Source organism: Mixophyes fleayi, chromosome 1 (genome assembly GCF_038048845.1).
Source record: "Mixophyes fleayi isolate aMixFle1 chromosome 1, aMixFle1.hap1, whole genome shotgun sequence".
NCBI classification, from domain to species: domain Eukaryota; kingdom Metazoa; phylum Chordata; class Amphibia; order Anura; family Limnodynastidae; genus Mixophyes; species Mixophyes fleayi.
In genome coordinates, this window is record NC_134402.1 from 384339276 (window position 1) to 384357982 (window position 18707).

General features: G+C 43.1%; 1 protein-coding gene across 2 annotated transcripts in view; it reads left to right on the forward strand.

Annotated features, from left to right (window-relative positions):
• The window catches only part of ZNF366 (zinc finger protein 366), a 30739-nt gene extending 13951 nt beyond the window's left edge, over window positions 1-16788 (forward strand). For both annotated transcript variants that reach the window (XM_075179972.1, XM_075179980.1), the window contains exons 3-5: window positions 6300-6491; window positions 10274-10448; window positions 15224-16788. In XM_075179972.1, the coding sequence (XP_075036073.1) occupies window positions 6300-6491; window positions 10274-10448; window positions 15224-15630 (774 nt within the window). In that variant the 3' untranslated portion in view covers window positions 15631-16788. The remainder of the gene's footprint in view (window positions 1-6299; window positions 6492-10273; window positions 10449-15223) is intronic.
• Window positions 16789-18707: the final 1919 nt, after the last annotated feature.

Here is an 18707-nt window from a genome sequence, read left to right on the forward strand (position 1 = left end):
CAATCACCATCACCACCTCTGTGCCAATCACCATCACCACCTCTGTGCCCATCACCACCTCTGTGCTCTTCACCATCACCACTTCTGTGCCCATCACCATCACCACCTCTGTGCCTCTTCACCATCACCACCTTTGTGCCCTTCACCATCACCACCTCTGTGCCCATCACCACCTCTGTGACTCTTCACCATCACCACCTCTGTGCCAATCACCATCACCACCTCTGTGCCAATCACCATCACCAATTCTGTGCCCCTTCACCATCACCACCTCTGTGCCCTTCACCATCACCACCTCTGTGCCAATCACTATCACCAATTCTGTGCCCCTTCACCATCACCACCTCTGTGCCCTTCACCATCACCACCTCTGTGCCCTTCACCATCACCACTTCTGTGCCAATCACCATCACCACCTCTGTTCCTCTTCACCATCACCACCTCTGTGCCCTTCACCATCACCACCTCTGTGCCCATCACCACCTCTGTGCCCATCACCATCACCACCTCTGTGCCAATCACCATCACCACCTCTGTGCCAATCACCATCACCACCTCTGTGCCCATCACCACCTCTGTGCTCTTCACCATCACCACTTCTGTGCCCATCACCATCACCACCTCTGTGCCTCTTCACCATCACCACCTTTGTGCCCTTCACCATCACCACCTCTGTGCCCATCACCACCTCTGTGACTCTTCACCATCACCACCTCTGTGCCAATCACCATCACCACCTCTGTGCCAATCACCATCACCAATTCTGTGCCCCTTCACCATCACCACCTCTGTGCCCTTCACCATCACCACCTCTGTGCCAATCACTATCACCAATTCTGTGCCCCTTCACCATCACCACCTCTGTGCCCTTCACCATCACCACCTCTGTGCCCTTCACCATCACCACTTCTGTGCCAATCACCATCACCACCTCTGTTCCTCTTCACCATCACCACCTCTGTGCCCTTCACCATCACCACCTCTGTGCCCATCACCACCTCTGTGCCAATAGCCATCACCAATTCTGTGCCCCTTCACCATCACCACCTCTGTGCCCTTCGCCATCACCACCTCTGTGCCAATCACTATCACCAATTCTGTGCCCCTTCACCATCACCACTTCTGTGCCAATCACCATCACCACTTCTGTGCCAATCACCATCACCACCTCTGTGCCAATCACCATCACCACCTCTGTGCCCATCACCACCTCTGTGCTCTTCACCATCACCACTTCTGTGCCCATCACCATCACCACCTCTGTGCCTCTTCACCATCACCACCTTTGTGCCCTTCACCATCACCACCTCTGTGCCCATCACCACCTCTGTGCCTCTTCACCATCACCACCTCTGTGCCAATCACCATCACCACCTCTGTGCCAATCACCATCACCAATTTTGTGCCCCTTCACCATCACCACCTCTGTGCCCATCACCACCTCTGTGCCCTTCACCATCACCACCTCTGTGCCAATCACTATCACCAATTCTGTGCCCCTTCACCATCACCACCTCTGTGCCCTTCACCATCACCACCTCTGTGCCCTTCACCATCACCACTTCTGTGCCAATCACCATCACCACCTCTGTGCCCATCACCACCTCTGTGCTCTTCACCATCACCACTTCTGTGCCCATCACCATCACCACCTCTGTGCCTCTTCACCATCACCACCTTTGTGCCCTTCACCATCACCACCTCTGTGCCCATCACCACCTCTGTGACTCTTCACCATCACCACCTCTGTGCCAATCACCATCACCACCTCTGTGCCAATCACCATCACCAATTCTGTGCCCCTTCACCATCACCACCTCTGTGCCCTTCACCATCACCACCTCTGTGCCAATCACTATCACCAATTCTGTGCCCCTTCACCATCACCACCTCTGTGCCCTTCACCATCACCACCTCTGTGCCCTTCACCATCACCACTTCTGTGCCAATCACCATCACCACCTCTGTTCCTCTTCACCATCACCACCTCTGTGCCCTTCACCATCACCACCTCTGTGCCCATCACCACCTCTGTGCCCATCACCACCTCTGTGCCAATCACAATCACCAATTCTGTGCCCCTTCACCATCACCACCTCTGTGCCCATCACCACCTCTGTGACTCTTCACCATCACCACCTCTGTGCCAATCACCATCACCACCTCTGTGCCAATCACCATCACCAATTCTGTGCCCCTTCACCATCACCACCTCTGTGCCCTTCACCATCACCACCTCTGTTCCAATCACTATCACCAATTCTGTGCCCCTTCACCATCACCACCTCTGTGCCCTTCACCATCACCACCTCTGTGCCCTTCACCATCACCACTTCTGTGCCAATCACCATCACCACCTCTGTTCCTCTTCACCATCACCACCTCTGTGCCCTTCACCATCACCACCTCTGTGCCCATCACCATATCTGTGCCCATCACCACCTCTGTGCCAATCACCATCACCAATTCTGTGCCCCTTCACCATCACCACCTCTGTGCCCTTCGCCATCACCACCTCTGTGCCAATCACTATCACCAATTCTGTGCCCCTTCACCATCACCACTTCTGTGCCAATCACCATCACCACTTCTGTGCCAATCACCATCACCACCTCTGTGCCAATCACCATCACCACCTCTGTGCTCTTCACCATCACCACTTCTGTGCCCATCACCATCACCACCTCTGTGCCTCTTCACCATCACCACCTTTGTGCCCTTCACCATCACCACCTCTGTGCCCATCACCACCTCTGTGCCTCTTCACCATCACCACCTCTGTGCCAATCACCATCACCACCTCTGTGCCAATCACCATCACCAATTCTGTGCCCCTTCACCATCACCACCTCTGTGCCCATCACCACCTCTGTGCCCTTCACCATCACCACCTCTGTGCCAATCACTATCACCAATTCTGTGCCCCTTCACCATCACCACCTCTGTGCCCTTCACCATCACCACCTCTGTGCCCTTCACCATCACCACTTCTGTGCCAATCACCATCACCACCTCTGTTCCTCTTCACCATCACCACCTCTGTGCCCTTCACCATCACCACCTCTGTGCCCATCACCACCTCTGTGCCAATCACCATCACCAATTCTGTGCCCCTTCACCATCACCACCTCTGTGCCAATCACTATCACCAATTCTGTGCCCCTTCACCATCACCACCTCTGTGCCCTTCACCATCACCACTTCTGTGCCAATCACCATCACCACTTCTGTGCCAATCACCATCACCACCTCTGTGCCCTTCACCATCACCACCTCTGTGCCCATCACCACCTCTGTGCCCATCACCATCACCACTTCTGTGCCCCTTCACCATCACCACCTCTGTCCCTCCGTTGTTTTACTTACCTTTCTATTGCCTTTCTTCTCCGCCGCGCTGCTCCTCCTCGGTCAGTCCAAACAGATAAAAAAAAAAAAAAAAAAAGTCACGGGATCGCTCGTCGGGTCCCGGCAGCCTCTCCTCCTCTCTCTCTATAACTGAGACACTGAAAGGAGAAGAGGCTGCCGGGACCCGATTTGCGGCACCCGCCCCCCATACCCCCCCCCCCGCGAGTCGGGGGAGGGGCCGATTTTTTTTTTTTAAAAAAAAATTGCTCCTGTCCCCCCCAGCTGTGCCCCCCGAGAGCCGCTAGGTCCTAGGCAGGTGCCTAGGTTGCCTAGCGGTAAATCCGGCCCTGATGTATAACTACAAGCACCAGCATACCCATGGCAGCCAGGACATGCTGGCACTTGGAGAACCACAAGTGCCAACATGCTCTGACACCCATGGCTGGCTGAGACATGTAGTACCACAAAACAAAATGTTTACAAAACCACAACACCCTGTTTACAACCACATTTTAATAAAAATAATAAAACCCCAATAAATACAATACACACCCTCATCAGGGGCGCACGGAGGATTTTTCAGGGGGGGTTTCTTCCACCCCCGAAAAAAACAAAAACGCTAGAGAGCTGCTGCAGCTCCGTTTTGGCTGCACTGTACTATACAGCAGCCGCGGCGCTGTCAAAGGAGCGTCCGCGGCGGTGCTGTATACAATACAGCACCGCCACGAACGCTTCTTAGACAGCGCCGCGGCTGCTGTATAGTACAGTGCCGATATGTATGGCACTTTTTTAGCGGGGGGGGGGGGGGTTCTGGAGAACATAAATTTATTAAAAATAAGAAAGCCCCAATATACTCACCAATCTGAATTCTTCTTTTTTCGTCAGCAGATTTTAATCCGAAAATGCATGAAAACCATGTCCAAATGAATGTGTAATTCCAAAATCCCTGCTTGTAAAGTCCATAAATAAATTTGTATTCCAAAAGTCCATGCTTGTAGTAATCTTCAGTTCTTCTGGCCAGGAGGGCCCCCTTGTTGATGGCAGTCTTCTTATCTTCAGCCTAGGCGGGGCCCCATATTTGTATTCCATGCTTGGATAAAATGGATAAAAAAATGAAAAAAATTACGCCACAGAAACAGCTTGTACAATGTACAAGCTCCGATACGCAATGAACTTAGCTCAGCCGCGACGTCTATTTTAGGGATTTTTTGCCTTGAGAAATCGACTCATTTGTCTCTAGAATAGTGCCCAAGCTTAGATTATCATTCAGCTAGTCAGCAATACACTTTCCTATGATAGTACTTGGATAGTCTTCATTCATTTAAATTTCTTGCCTGATTGAGCACAGTGCCATAGTTCAGATTTCTTTATAGGCAACTAGCAAATCACTTCCCTATCATAGGATTTTTTTTGCTGTCTATGATTAATAATTAACTGGCTACTGATTATATATACCATTAGTGGATTTTTATAACCACAACCTAAGTATAATTTTGCTATTCTATGGACGCTTCTGGCATTTTCTGGACTATTTATTGCTATCAGCTGGAAGGCAGAGCATTTATATTTAGAGCCATAAGTGTTTTAGTGGGGAATCATTTTATTACCCCATATGGGAAATTCTATTTATTTAATCTGTGGAGTCAATGATATTGAAATATATTGGGTCTGTTTATTATAGAATAATTATGAGACAGTGGAATATGTGCAGAGTAAAACTGCAATTTCAATCATTGTCTGTATACATTACACACACACACAACTTTGTTATTTGTTTTTTAATCAATATTTCGCTACATTCTAAAATACAACCAGGAGGATTTATCTATTTTTAATGTAAACCAATAAAAATTTGGACATATTTTAAACTTTATTACACCCCGGAGTGCCCTAATATACACTTCTTTTTTTTCATTTTTGGTCTTTTGCACTCTTCATTACATTCTGTAGTATATGCAAATTGCCATCATAAAAACTGAGGCAGCAGGCTTTGTGAATAATAATATTTGTGTCATTCTCAAAACTTTTGCACATGACTACAATACAGAGATTATTCCAGAGACTTATATACTAAACAGAGTGCATCCTAGTGGCCGCCATGCAATACAGAGTGCATCCTAGTGACTGCCGTGCAATACAGAGTGCATTGTAGTGATTGCCGTGCAATACAGTGGGCATCCTAGCTACCACCAAAGAATACAGTGAGCATACTAGTGATCCGTATACAATACAGAGAGCATCCAAGTGACTGCCATATAATTCAGAGACCTGTGGACAGTAACATACCCAGCCTATGCTCAGGCTACACTTTACACTGGCTTCCTCCACCCCTCCACCATGGGAGTGACACACACACACACACAATAAACACCTGAGAATGGTTTACATGTCCATATAGCTACTTACCTGCCTGAGCTACCTGCTTCAACTGCATGTCAGTGTACCCCTCATCCCTCCACTACAATGGGCCAACCTGTAAGAATGGAAGGGGTTAGGGTCAGCTTAATCTGAAATACATGTAATAATTAGCAAGCCACCACAATGGAATTTGATAAGCCCAGGCTGTCCCATGTTAAAAATCAAACAGAAATTTAAAAAAAAAACACCAGCCACCAGCCCCTGGGAAAACTCACTGTAAAGCCTGTGTCCAATGTCCAATCAGTGGTGGATACAGGGGTGGAGGGGAAAGGGGGGATGGGACTATTAACCCACTAGCAGCACACTAAATATGTCTGCCTGACGGCAGAGAGGCAGTCCGAGGATCTTGCCTGGCTGCCCTCTGATTATGTTTTAAACACAATCGGAGTGGCTGGATAGCATCTTCTGCCTGTTCTCAGCCTCCGGGTCCAATAAAAGTGAAGGATGGGACAGGCCCCTCCAATCAAATGCATGCTTGTATATAACTAATTGCATGAAAAAATATTATATTCTTATTTCTTTTTTTATGCATTAAGGGTGTAAAAGAACACAAGTGTAGAATCTGTGGTCGAGAATTCACTCTACTGGCCAACATGAAGAGGCACATCCTGATCCACACAAACATCCGAGCCTATCAGTGCCATTTGTGCTTCAAAAGCTTTGTTCAAAAGCAGACTCTCAAGGCACACATGATTGTCCATTCTGATATGAAACCGTTCAAGTGCAAGGTGAGAACATTTGTGGATACACAACTGTTTATTGTATGTCTTATTGAACCATTAGAATTACAATTTGAGATACTTTAGTGACCCCTTCACAGTGTGCTATTTTATACTTTCAATTTCATTTGTTTTTCCTTAAAAGGTGTGTCCACTTTTGGACAACCCCTTAATATGTCCACCTCCATAAAGAAAATAAGAGCTGCCTTTTACTCCTTTTTGGGCCCATTCTGAATTAAAACTAGTAACCAGGCAAGCATACTCTTCACCTACAGCAGCTCCGTTTCCCTTAAAGCTCTGTGTGATGACTGGTACTCAGTGACCCTCAGATCTTATGCATGAGTCAAAGGTGATTATCGATAAGGAAGGTAGGGAATCAAACAATAGACAGCTTATAATATATGACAAGCAGAGAAGAACAAATATGCAATCCACAGTCAGGGTCAGGTACAAGCCAAGGTCAGGTACACGTGAGAGCAAGCACTAGATCAGACAAGGACAGCTACATGTCAGACTGCAAAGCACCAAATCACAAGGCAGGCAAAATGGTGTAAAACAGTAGAATATCATAGAGTTACACCCATGGAACTGCAAGAGAACCTATCATGAACACTATATGCTCATAATGTTTGGACGTACATCAATTTGTTTTGCATAAGATACACATTTGCACCAAAAATGCATATGAATATATCCGTGTGAGGAAACCACCCTTAGCTGGGATGGTGTTTACCCTCCGTGGAATTCAACTCACTCGGGCAGACCAGAATATATTCAAAATAAGGCTTTATTATGATGGCACAACGCCATAAGACATTCAGAAGGTACAAGGTAAATGGCAGCATGTACCCTCTAGCAGCCTCTTGCAGTCATCACTCCAAAGTAAATCAGTATCCCTCAGCAAAAAAATTATATTCATTCACGTCGGTCGGCTTGTACACTGTACAAGCAGTAGTTTGCGTCATTGGTAAATTGGGTTTTTTATTTTTTTCAAGCATGCTGAGCCCAGCTGTGATCTGTCAAGGATCCTAATTGGGAAGGCCAGCAATCAGTGGCCTGCTGAGTGTTGGAGACCACCAGACACAGAGAAGGACTAAAATAAATGATGTGTACCTGGAAACTGTGGCCAGTGTGATGATGTAGAAAGTACATCCAGACAGAAGAATAGACAAACAGACTAGTTGAGGTCTGGAACTGGAGAAGGTAGAATATTTGAGGACATAATCTGAAGTCAGAATTGGGAAGAACAGAATGGTTGAGGTCACTAATTGATGTCAAGGGTTGGAAAAAACAGTGCTGTGAAGTAGGTCAAAGTTCAGAAACAGTGTAACCACAGCAAAGGAGTCCTCAGTACTAATTCCATGATCAGTACTGAGAACAGATACCTTATAGAGGAGTAATGCAATGTGATATGTCATAATCATGTGCCAGTTACAAGAGACTGACACATAACATAATCACGTACTGGCATCACATGCACCCAAAACACTGGGGCTAGAAACTGTGATCCAGCTGTGGAAACAGGAAGGTCTGTGCGTGCTGGTCAGGTAAGTTAAATATGGTTACACTGAGAGATTGAATCTTTTAAAACCTGTAAAAAGGAAAAGTGGAGGTGTTACCCATAGAAACCAGATTCTGGCTTTTAATTATCTAGTACAATCTAGAAAGGAATAGCTAGAATCGAACTGGTTGCTATGGGCAACACCTCCAGTTTTCTTTTTTAGCTTTAGTAACTCTACCCCTGTGTCTGAGAGTGTGGGCTTATAGTTTGTGTACATTCGCATGTACGCACACGTTAGAGCAGTGATTGGCAACAAGGCTGCATCCGACCCTCCAAGCCTTCACCTGTGGCCCCCAGCTCCTTCCTGCTTTTTTGTAAGATTTGTTTGTTATAGCGTGTAACATTTGTTTAAAGTTCCTGTTGATATGTTATTACAGATAGGTGTCTTTGCATAAATGTATTGTTTTACCTTATTACTGAGATTAAGGGCAATGTAGGGCCCTTTTGAAGGTTTTCAAAGCTATCAGATTGCCCATTACTACCTTATAGAGTAAATAGCACATATGTATATGAATTAGGCATTCTATGTCACATGCAGTATAAAATACACTATTATGAATGCTTGCAAATTGAAATTGAAATTATGTTTGCTACTTCTCATAAGTAGACTTGTGCATTACACCACCACTGCCTGCTGTTACCTGTGTGTAGTCAATATTACTAATGGTAAGGGAAGGCACATAAACTGGCTCCAATTCCCGCATTACTCCTCTGGTGACATCTTAACACTTGTCTGACTCTGTGTGTGCTGCTTTCATCTTAAACAATGGAAGGAGAACAAATGAATTGTGTTTTGGCTTTGACGTACCCCCTGCCAACATAGAACTCAAGGGGATCTTGGCAACTTCAACTTTTTTATTTATTTGGCCCATATTCAGCATGATTAAGGCAATGACCAGATAGCAGCATTTTGGCATACAGCTCCTCCTCAAGAGAAGGAAGGATATAACAGACCAAACTGCCTTCTTAACAATGGTTCACACTCCCCATGGGAATAGCTTGCAAATAGATTTCATCTTGCTTTCTCTTGTACTTCTCAAGTCTTCCTGTTTTCTCACGGTCCTTTTGGACAGTTTACAGTCATTCTCATTCTGCTTTTCTCTCTCTGCCTCTCTTAAGGAAATGAACACCCTTCTTATAAGGGAAGACAGCTCAGCATAGGCCTTTGTAGCTCTCTGCAGGCTGCAGGTTTGCATTGCTTAGATCTTCATATTGAATGTGAAAAATGAATTGAACAACAATGCTGGGCTGAACATTTGTACTCAGTGTATTCTGGCTTATCATTAGAACATTCTTTTGCAGGTTTGTGACTTTTTGTAATTGTTTTGTTTTCCATTTTGTGCTACATAGGGCTTTGTCCCTGATTCAAAGGCAGATCTGTATTTAGTTTTTGCAAGTGGTCATATTTAACTTGGATTCCTTATTTATCAATTCTGACTCTTGCTTTACTTGAATTAAGGACATCTTGTAGCCAATTAAAAAATATTTAATGGTTTGACAATAGTAGCCTTTAAATTCTTCACAAAGGCATAATGTCACATACAAGTGTGAGCCATATTTATATCAACTACTTATCGATGCACCAATAATTATCAGGTATACCCCGCTACCCCTATAAAATAAAGTTAGCAACTTGTTTAATAAAAAAAACAGACACGTAAGAAACACATTAACACACATTTCTTCATTGCCTAGTTGTGCAAGAATATATATATATATATATATATATATATATATATATATATATATATATATATATATATATATATACACACATATATATATATATATATGTATGTATATACTGTGATTCAATTCACTTTCATTTGTACTAGAATTATGGAACTGCGATGATCTTGTCACCGCAGCACTGTGACCCCAGCCTATCAAGGGTTGGGAGCTGCATCATATGATTAGATGTAGGGGCTCCACTAGTCACTCTGCTTCTCCTGTGTAGTGGGGTCTGAGCAAATAGGTTCTGAACCTCAGGTTCTCAGGTATAAAACATTAATAGACTAGGTAACCCGAGTGGGTCTTATTTGCTGTCAAATTCGTTGTTTCTTATGTTTGGAACTAGATTAGCAAGAATTTGCATGTAGGGCCTATAAAATTTGTATTTTATTAATATATTTATTAATATATTGCTTTTATTAATATAGATATATAAATGTAGGGTATAGATACATATATATCAACAGAGCTTTTATGTATTCCTTTAATGTTTTAACAGCTATGTGGGAAGGCATTTAATCGTATGCACAATTTAATGGGCCACATGCACCTCCATTCAGACAGCAAGCCCTTCAAGTGTCTGTACTGCCCCAGCAAATTTACATTGAAAGGAAACCTTACCCGGCATATGAAGGTTAAACATGGTGTCACTGAAAGAAGATACCACTCTCGAGGTAATAATGCATAGCAGTTATTATCCTGTGTTTGTGTTTGCATTGGTATTGGTGCATTGATCTCAGCTAATGGTTTAAATCTAGGAACACAATACAAGTTTTTCACCCGATTACAATGCCAATAACACGATATACAACTGTTAGGTCCAATATTGCATTAGTGTGTACACTCCTACGATTGTGTTTTATCATACCAAAGCACATCGTATTGTTTCATTTGATTTTATAACTAAAAATTTCTTTAAACGATGTAACGATGTCGGGCAAATTCTGCAGTGTGTACACTCACGACCAGCATTGTAGGTAGATCTCCACAGAGTTTACAGAGTCACCATCTTTTCAGCAGATGGTTATGACAGATGAAGAGCACAGATCTGAAGGTAAATCTTGTAAAACGAGTATAGTGTGTACACTTGAATCGCCATGCTGATCGGGAGTTTGAGTCGTTGGTCAAATCGGGAGAATTTTTCTGTAGTGTGTACTGAGCTTAAGACTACCCTATATCTGACTATGGATTTAAATATAATTAAATAAAAACATAAACAAAGAAAAAAGATCAGTTACAATCAGAGCCGGATTTACACCTCATGGGGCCCTAGGCAAGATATCAGTTTGGCCCCCCCCCCTTCACACACACAGCAGCCCCTCACACACACACACACATAATACATGCACACAGCGGCCCCTCACACATAATACACGGACACAGTGGCCCCTCACACACACACATAATACACACACTATTAATATACTACCCTACCCCTCCCCCAACTTACCTTTTTTCCATCTAGGAGCTGTGGACTGGAGTCTTCATCCCCTTCACACATGGGATGGCACCTGTCATGTGGTGCACGTCCCATGTGACACAGAGCAGGTCACACAGAGGAGGGAGGGAGGAGACCAGCCACCACACTAGCCCCGTGTGGCCCCTCCCCCAACTTGCGGTACCCTCCCCCGACTCGCGGCACCCCCCCTCCACGCACGAGTCGCAGGGGGGGAGGGGGTTGTGTCGCCAGTCGGGGGAGGGGGCGATTTTTTTATTATTATTATTATTTTGTTTTTAAATTGCTCATGTCCCCCCCAGATGGGCCCCCGAGAGCCGCTAGGCCCTAGGCAGGTGCCTAGGTTGCATAGCGGTAAATCCGGCCCTCGGTTACAGTCAAAACTGTGGGCTCTTAACCTGTGATTCGGGCCAAAAACATCAGTCTTCATGTAATTTATTACCCTGAAATGACTATTTGCAGTGTGCTCTACTATTTAGTGCGTATAGAAATCAGAATTATCATAGAAATGAGGAATCTACCAAATCCTGCATTTGGTTTGGTGCTGTAGCTGAATTCAGCCATTTCCCATTGATTTGAATTCATCCAAATCCTTTGTCAGCACTGAAAATATTTACTCCCACCTTATTTATTATTTTTAAATACAATATCCTTTATGTCCCTACAGTAACTGATTCAGTGTTCCCCTGATTTGGTACCAGGTCAGCCATCAAAGGCTGCATCTGGTTTTATTCATTATGCTCTCACCCTGAGTCCCTGCACAAGCCAATCCTGTGGACCACTGAGACAGTGAGCTAGATTTAATATTATATAGTCACTTTGCTGTGTTGAAATATAATTGTATGGACCCTCTGCTGGACAGTATATAATTGTATGACACTATGCTGGGCTGGCTGGCATAAAATTACATGGGCACCTCTACTGACTGGTATATAATCACATGGGCATCTCTACTGACTGGTGTCTAATCACATAGGCATCTCTACTGACTAGTATATAGTGTTACAACTCTGTCTGTTGTTTGTACCTAGCAGCAGTGCCTCATACCACCAGAGGTGCTGCTGTTCTGTTCCTGAACTCTTCTACGTGCCTGAAGGAGTTAATCTCCTTGCATTATGCCTGATTAGAACTGCACCTGTTGCACTGCTTTAAGTACCTGCCTCTAGCTGTGCTCTGAGCAGTTCATCCTGTTTGTTCCTGGCTGCTGCTAACCTGCTCCTGTGCTATTTGGTATATACCTGCTGGACTGAACTTCTGTGTATGACCCCTGCCTGTACCTTGGACCTTGCCTGCTTGCCTGAGACCCCGAATCATTTGCCTGTACATTGGACCATGCTGTTTTGCCTGTTGCCCTGACCTTTTGGACAGACTTCTGGACCTTGCTAATTTGCTTGATCTCTGCCTGGCTATTTGGATTTGTTTGTCTGATCACTGCTTTATCCTTGGACTCTGTCTGCTTTCCTGGACAGCCTTGTGCCTTCTGGACTGGGGTAAACTTATTATACTTGTTCCTGCCATTTTACTATACAGTCTCTTTTGGAACCTGTTATCCGTGGATTTTAGTTATCTTTGTTAATATATTTACCTGAATAAAGACACTTTGCCTTACACTTCCGTTGTTCTTCGTGAATGCACTGGGATTCATAACATATAGTCATATGTCACCTCTATAACTGGTGTCTAATCACATGGGCACTTCTACTGACTGGTATATAACCATAAGGTCCTCTCTAATGACTGGTATATAATTATATAGCACCTCTACTGACTGGTACATAACCATATGGTCATCTCTACTGACTGGTATATAATCATATGGCCCCTCTACTGACGGCAGATAAGAACCGCTTGGCCCATTTAGTCTGCCCATTGTTTTATTAACCTATGGTAACCTTAAACCTTATTTGATCCCTTATTCTTTATAAGGATATCCTTATATCTATCCCAAGCATGTTTAAACTGCTCTACTGTATTAGCTTCTACCACATCTGATGGGAGGGTATTCCACTTATCCACTACCCTTTCTTTAAAGTAGATTTTCCTCACATTTCCTTTGAACCTATTTCCCTCCAGTGTCAGTGCATGTCCTCATGTTCTAATACTTCTCTTCCTTTTGAAGAATGTTTCCTTCCTGTACCTTATTTAAACCCTTGATATATTTGAAAGTTTCTATCATGTCCCCCCCCCCCCCTTTACCTTCTCTGCTCCAAACTATACATATTAAGTTCTTTTAGTCTTTCCGGGTAAGTTTTGTGCTGTAGGCCATGCACCATTTTAGCTGCCTTTCTTTGTACAGTCTCTAATGTATTTATATTCTTCTGGAGATATGGCCTCCTGAACTGAACACAGTATTCTAGATGAGGCCGCACCAATGACCTATACAGTGGCATTATTACTACTTCCTTTCTGTACTGATTCCTCTCCCTATGCAACCAAGCATCTGACTTGCCTTCCTCATTGCTTGGTTGCATTGCTTACCTGCCTTTAAGTCACCTGAAATAGTGACTCCTTGATCCCTTTCCTCTTCAGTAGTTTCCATTATAGTGCCATTAATATTATATTTAGCCTTTGGGTTTTTGAGACCCAAGTGCATGATTGTGCATTTTCTGGCATTAAACTGTAGTTGCCACTCTCTTGACCATTCCTCTAGTCTACCTAGATCATCGATCATTTGTTTTACCCCTCCTGGTGTGTGTACCCTGTATGTGGGTATGCGCCTTGAACTGGACTGGGAAAACCATCTACGAACATCTGTGCAAAACTAAAGCCTTTTGAGGTGTACATCAGGTGCATTAAATGACGCTAGTATACCCCTAATAACAATAATGGTTTATGCAGTGACTGAAGGTAAACTACTATAGTTTTTATTGTATATACAACTCCTAAAACTGCCTACCCTACAGTCTCTTTAGAATAGCATAGCACCACTTAAAGACAGGAAGCTCTTCAGAAACTGGTATTTTGTATGTTCCATTTTCCCTAATGCCTCTTCATTCCTAGGGGGGAATTCAATTGGCCGTGTTACTTGTGAAAGTAATGCGACTATTATCATTACTATGGTAATAGTGCGCTTTACTACCGTTAGTGCGATAATTTCAGCGCTGATTTTTGCTCGCAGTTCTGAGAGTCACGAGCAGAAATCCACGTTAAAATTACCGTACTATCGGTAATAGAGCACGGCACGCGTTGACGCGGCCAATTGAATCCTCCCCATGAGTAATGTCTTCTGAGTGTTCCGTTTATATGGCGGCTTTTTTAATCAATGCTAACCCACTGGCTACTGAGAGTATGATGCAGTCTATGCAGACAAATGTACAGAAGAACTGTTTTTATCCTTTTAGAGCTCATCGGTATAGAATTGAAGTTTCTGCTCAGCGTGTGAAGTGCTACAGAGGCAGCCCAATTGTATTGATTCAAATGCTGTCGTATAAATGACATATCCTGAAGTCAATATTCTCACAGCTCTATATTTCAGCAACCTCCGGTCGTAAAACACACATTTGTGTATAGTATCTGTGTACAATTGGGGAGAAAGTGCAGGGAAGATATATTTTTGCAAACATTTATTTACGATAGGGGCTACATGATAATCCGAAAATTTAAATATTCATGATGTCTGATAATCAAGGGTGTAACAACAATAAGTGCACAGGTGGTGCAGCTGCTATGCACAGGGCTGCTAACAGAAATTGTCCTCTTAATCGCATACCAATTAGCTGTGGATTTTCCCTCCTTTGTCTAACAGTATGAAATGAAACATATAGGGCATGACCCTGTCAGTTAAATATACCAGATATGAGATTTTTGTTTGCTGTAGATAAAAATTATTTCACAAAATGCAATCTTGTTGGAGTTGTGGAGGTTTAGTAAGTAACATCTTCTTTTGTGGCAGCTCAGTCGAATAAATATTTGAGGGAATATAAAAAATGGTTTTATAACACAGCAAAAGCCAGAGTAATACTCTGCATTAACAAATTTTAATTATTTTTCTAGCTTTGGGCAGGGCAAGGACAGACCTCTCCCACTCGATTGTCCTTTGCAGTGTGGAGCAGAAAGAACCATTTGACCTATCCAGACAGAGAAGAGTTAAAGAAACTTCTTGTCATTCAGATGGGGAGAGTGTGAAGGGCAGTTCTTCCCAGGAGGAGGAAGATGACAGATGCAACACTCTGGGAATATATAGACAGAACATTCATTATGAGTCTGAGGAACATCCAAATATATTGAAGAAGACATGTAGCAAGGACAAACAAGATATTCTACACAGAGAACAAGATACAGAAGGAGCAAGTCACCAACACAAAGAGGAAGAAGAAGATATAAACCTGAGCCAGCGAGAGGGAAGTTTTGGACCGTCTGTTCCTTATAACTTGTATTTCAAGAACAGAAACACAAACTGAAATGAGATTCTTGTGGATTTAAATCATAAATAAACCACAGAAAGAACAGACCACATCCTTAAATATGTAAAATGAAGATGACAACATAACATCTGATCTCAGTTAATTAAGGCTAATATAATTTTATTATCTAGTTTGACATATGTTCTTATTGTTCAACATAGTTTTATCATTGGTTATAGTTTTGATTTAATCTGCTTTTGTTAATTGCAACAATAAACCCATTGCACTTCAGGTACAATCTAGGCAGAATATGTCACTTCACATGAACCCTTACTAATCGCCTGGAGATTTACTGTGTTATTACATCTAGCCTGTACAGAGTACCTAATAATATGCTGAGCAATTCAGAATACTATTAAAATACACAAATGATGTTAATCTATATATAGCACACATCAATGGATCCAGTGATATCTGTAAAGATGGAGTGTACTGTACTTACCTTTTTGAAGTCCTTCCCTTGCACTGGTCATGGCTGCAACTTCCTATTTCTCAGTACAGGCTGCACCCCCTTCATTTATTGGGTGGCCCTAGCAGAAGCACAAGTGACAGCAACTGCTGAGTAGGTCACAAAACTCCCCCGTAACTTCCAATATTCTCATGATTTATAGTAGGGAGTACATTATTAAATAAATATCAGTAAATAATACATGTACAAACAGTGAGTTCTGAATTCGTAGCTTATAGTTAGTAAGTTGTGAAGTCATCACTTAAGTGTTCAATATGAAAACTTGTATCTTATGAAGAGTAACGGTCCCCATACTGTAGCCTACAGACTTGTGCTTTTATATGGACACAGAACTGACTTCTCTAATATCCATATCATTTACAGTACGGAGTGCACTACCCCATTTATAATAAATGCAATAATTCTAATCCTCAGGGCTAGATTTACTAAACTGTGGGTTTGAAAAAGTGGAGATGTTGCCTATAGCAACCAATCATATTCTAGCTGTCATGTATTTAGTGCACTCTACAAAATGACAGCTAGAATATGATTGGTTGCTATAGGCAAAATCTCCACTTTGTCAAACCCGCAGTTTAGTAAATATATCTCTGTGTGCTTTCACCTGATGTCTAGAACAACCAGCAGCATAACATTCACATAATGCTATGTAAAAGTTTATATATCAAGACAGCACTGAATATACTTGGTATGTTTGCACTACTGTTAGCTGGCTGAAAGCATGCTTATGCCATATCTACTGTTTCAATTTAGATTCTGATATATGAAGAAATGTTTAGTTTTGACACATTCCAGACACTTTTTCATGCAAATATAAAAAAATATTTTCATAGGAAAGGAACCTGTTCATTGGGTTTAGCAGTCAACCTAAAATAAACAGATTCAATTTATTTAAATAGTGAATTTCTTTTTTTTATTTCCATATTCGAAACCTTTATGGTACAATTTGTCATATTAAGTTAAACTAAAAACACATAGGGCAGATTTAGAGCTGGTATCAGACTGTAAGTAAATTACTCTTTATAAAGAGCACTGAAAATTGCATATTTCCACCCATATGCAGATGCATCTCAAGATGTGTCCACCTCCGCATCATCATCAGGAAGTATTTGCACCTACCCTACACAATAACAGATAAGCCTCCTAACAGGAGTATATGTGTGTGTCTGCAGGTCTGGAAGAGCCGCATGTGTGTAACATGCCTTTACTTATTGTTAGAGTGCCCCTCCCCTTCCCGTCTCTCCAGGTGCAGACTGGCATAAATATGTCCTGTCCCCGGGCCAAGAACATCTCCCAGACAGGTTCAGATTTCTCTGGGAAATGGGCTCATTATACGGATCATTGTATTTATTTTCGCAAAGTTTATTATTAGGAAAAAACAAAAATAAAGTTTAATCTTTTTTACCGATACTTTACACTGTGCCCTCCATGCTGCTTTTGCTCTCCTTCACCGGTCCCCCAATTTACACTGTGCCCTCCATGCTGCTTTTGCTCTCCTACACCGGTCCCCCAATTTACACTGTGCCCTCCATGCTGCTTTTGCTCTCCTTCACCGGTCCCCCAATTTACACTGTGCCCTCCATGCTGCTTTTGCTCTCCTTCACCGGTCCCCCAATTTACACTGTGCCCTCCATGCTGCTTTTGCTCTCCTACACCGGTCCCCCAATTTACACTGTGCCCTCCATGCTGCTTTTGCTCCCATTCACCAGTCTCCCAATTTACACTGTGCCCTCCATGCTGCTTTTGCTCCTCTTTACTTACCTTTCTTTTGCTTTCTTTCTTCTCTTCTGTTTTCTTCTCTTCTGTCTTCTTCTTGTGGCTTCTCTCTGGGCAATCCACACTGCAAATGTCGGGCGTCATGACATCACATCCAAAGTTCAAAAGTTCAGTGTGAGGGGAGAGGGTGCTGGTGGAGAAGCAGGGGATAGCAGGCAGGGGGAGAGCCTCTCAGGCATGGCACGCTCCACTAACTTGTTTACCCCGCTGGTCGTGTTCCTCAAAACATGTAAGCGGATGGAGCTTCAATTACTTACATCTGTACACACCACACATGAATACACCATCCAACTGCATTCAGATAAACATATCCACATCACTACATACAATACACCACCTTCACAATACACCACCTTCATTCAGAGGTAGATGGCCCACAAGACACTACACACAGTTTCTTTACCAGTCCTCACATTCAGATATCCACAATTCACCATCCACCTGCATTCAAATTGACCACAATACACTATAGGACATTACATGCATTCACATTCAGATTATAACCATAATACGCCATCTACATTGGGGTTCTCAATCTTTTACATGTATCTCACACCTTAATACATGGATATTTTAGTTTCCTCCTATTCCAGCTCTGCACAAACAATAATGGGAATCTATCTTCTCTGCAGATTGGTTTATTGCCTTTGCGTATGAGGACAGATAAGCTACGACGTGTGTACATTGTATTTAATTGTATCTACACAGCAGATACAGAAAAAATGAAAGACAGAATTCTATAGAAAACGATATAGAGATATTTATAAGCAACAAGTAAAAGATACTGAACTCTATCTTGTGTGGCCAACTGTCTCTCTGCTACTTCCACATG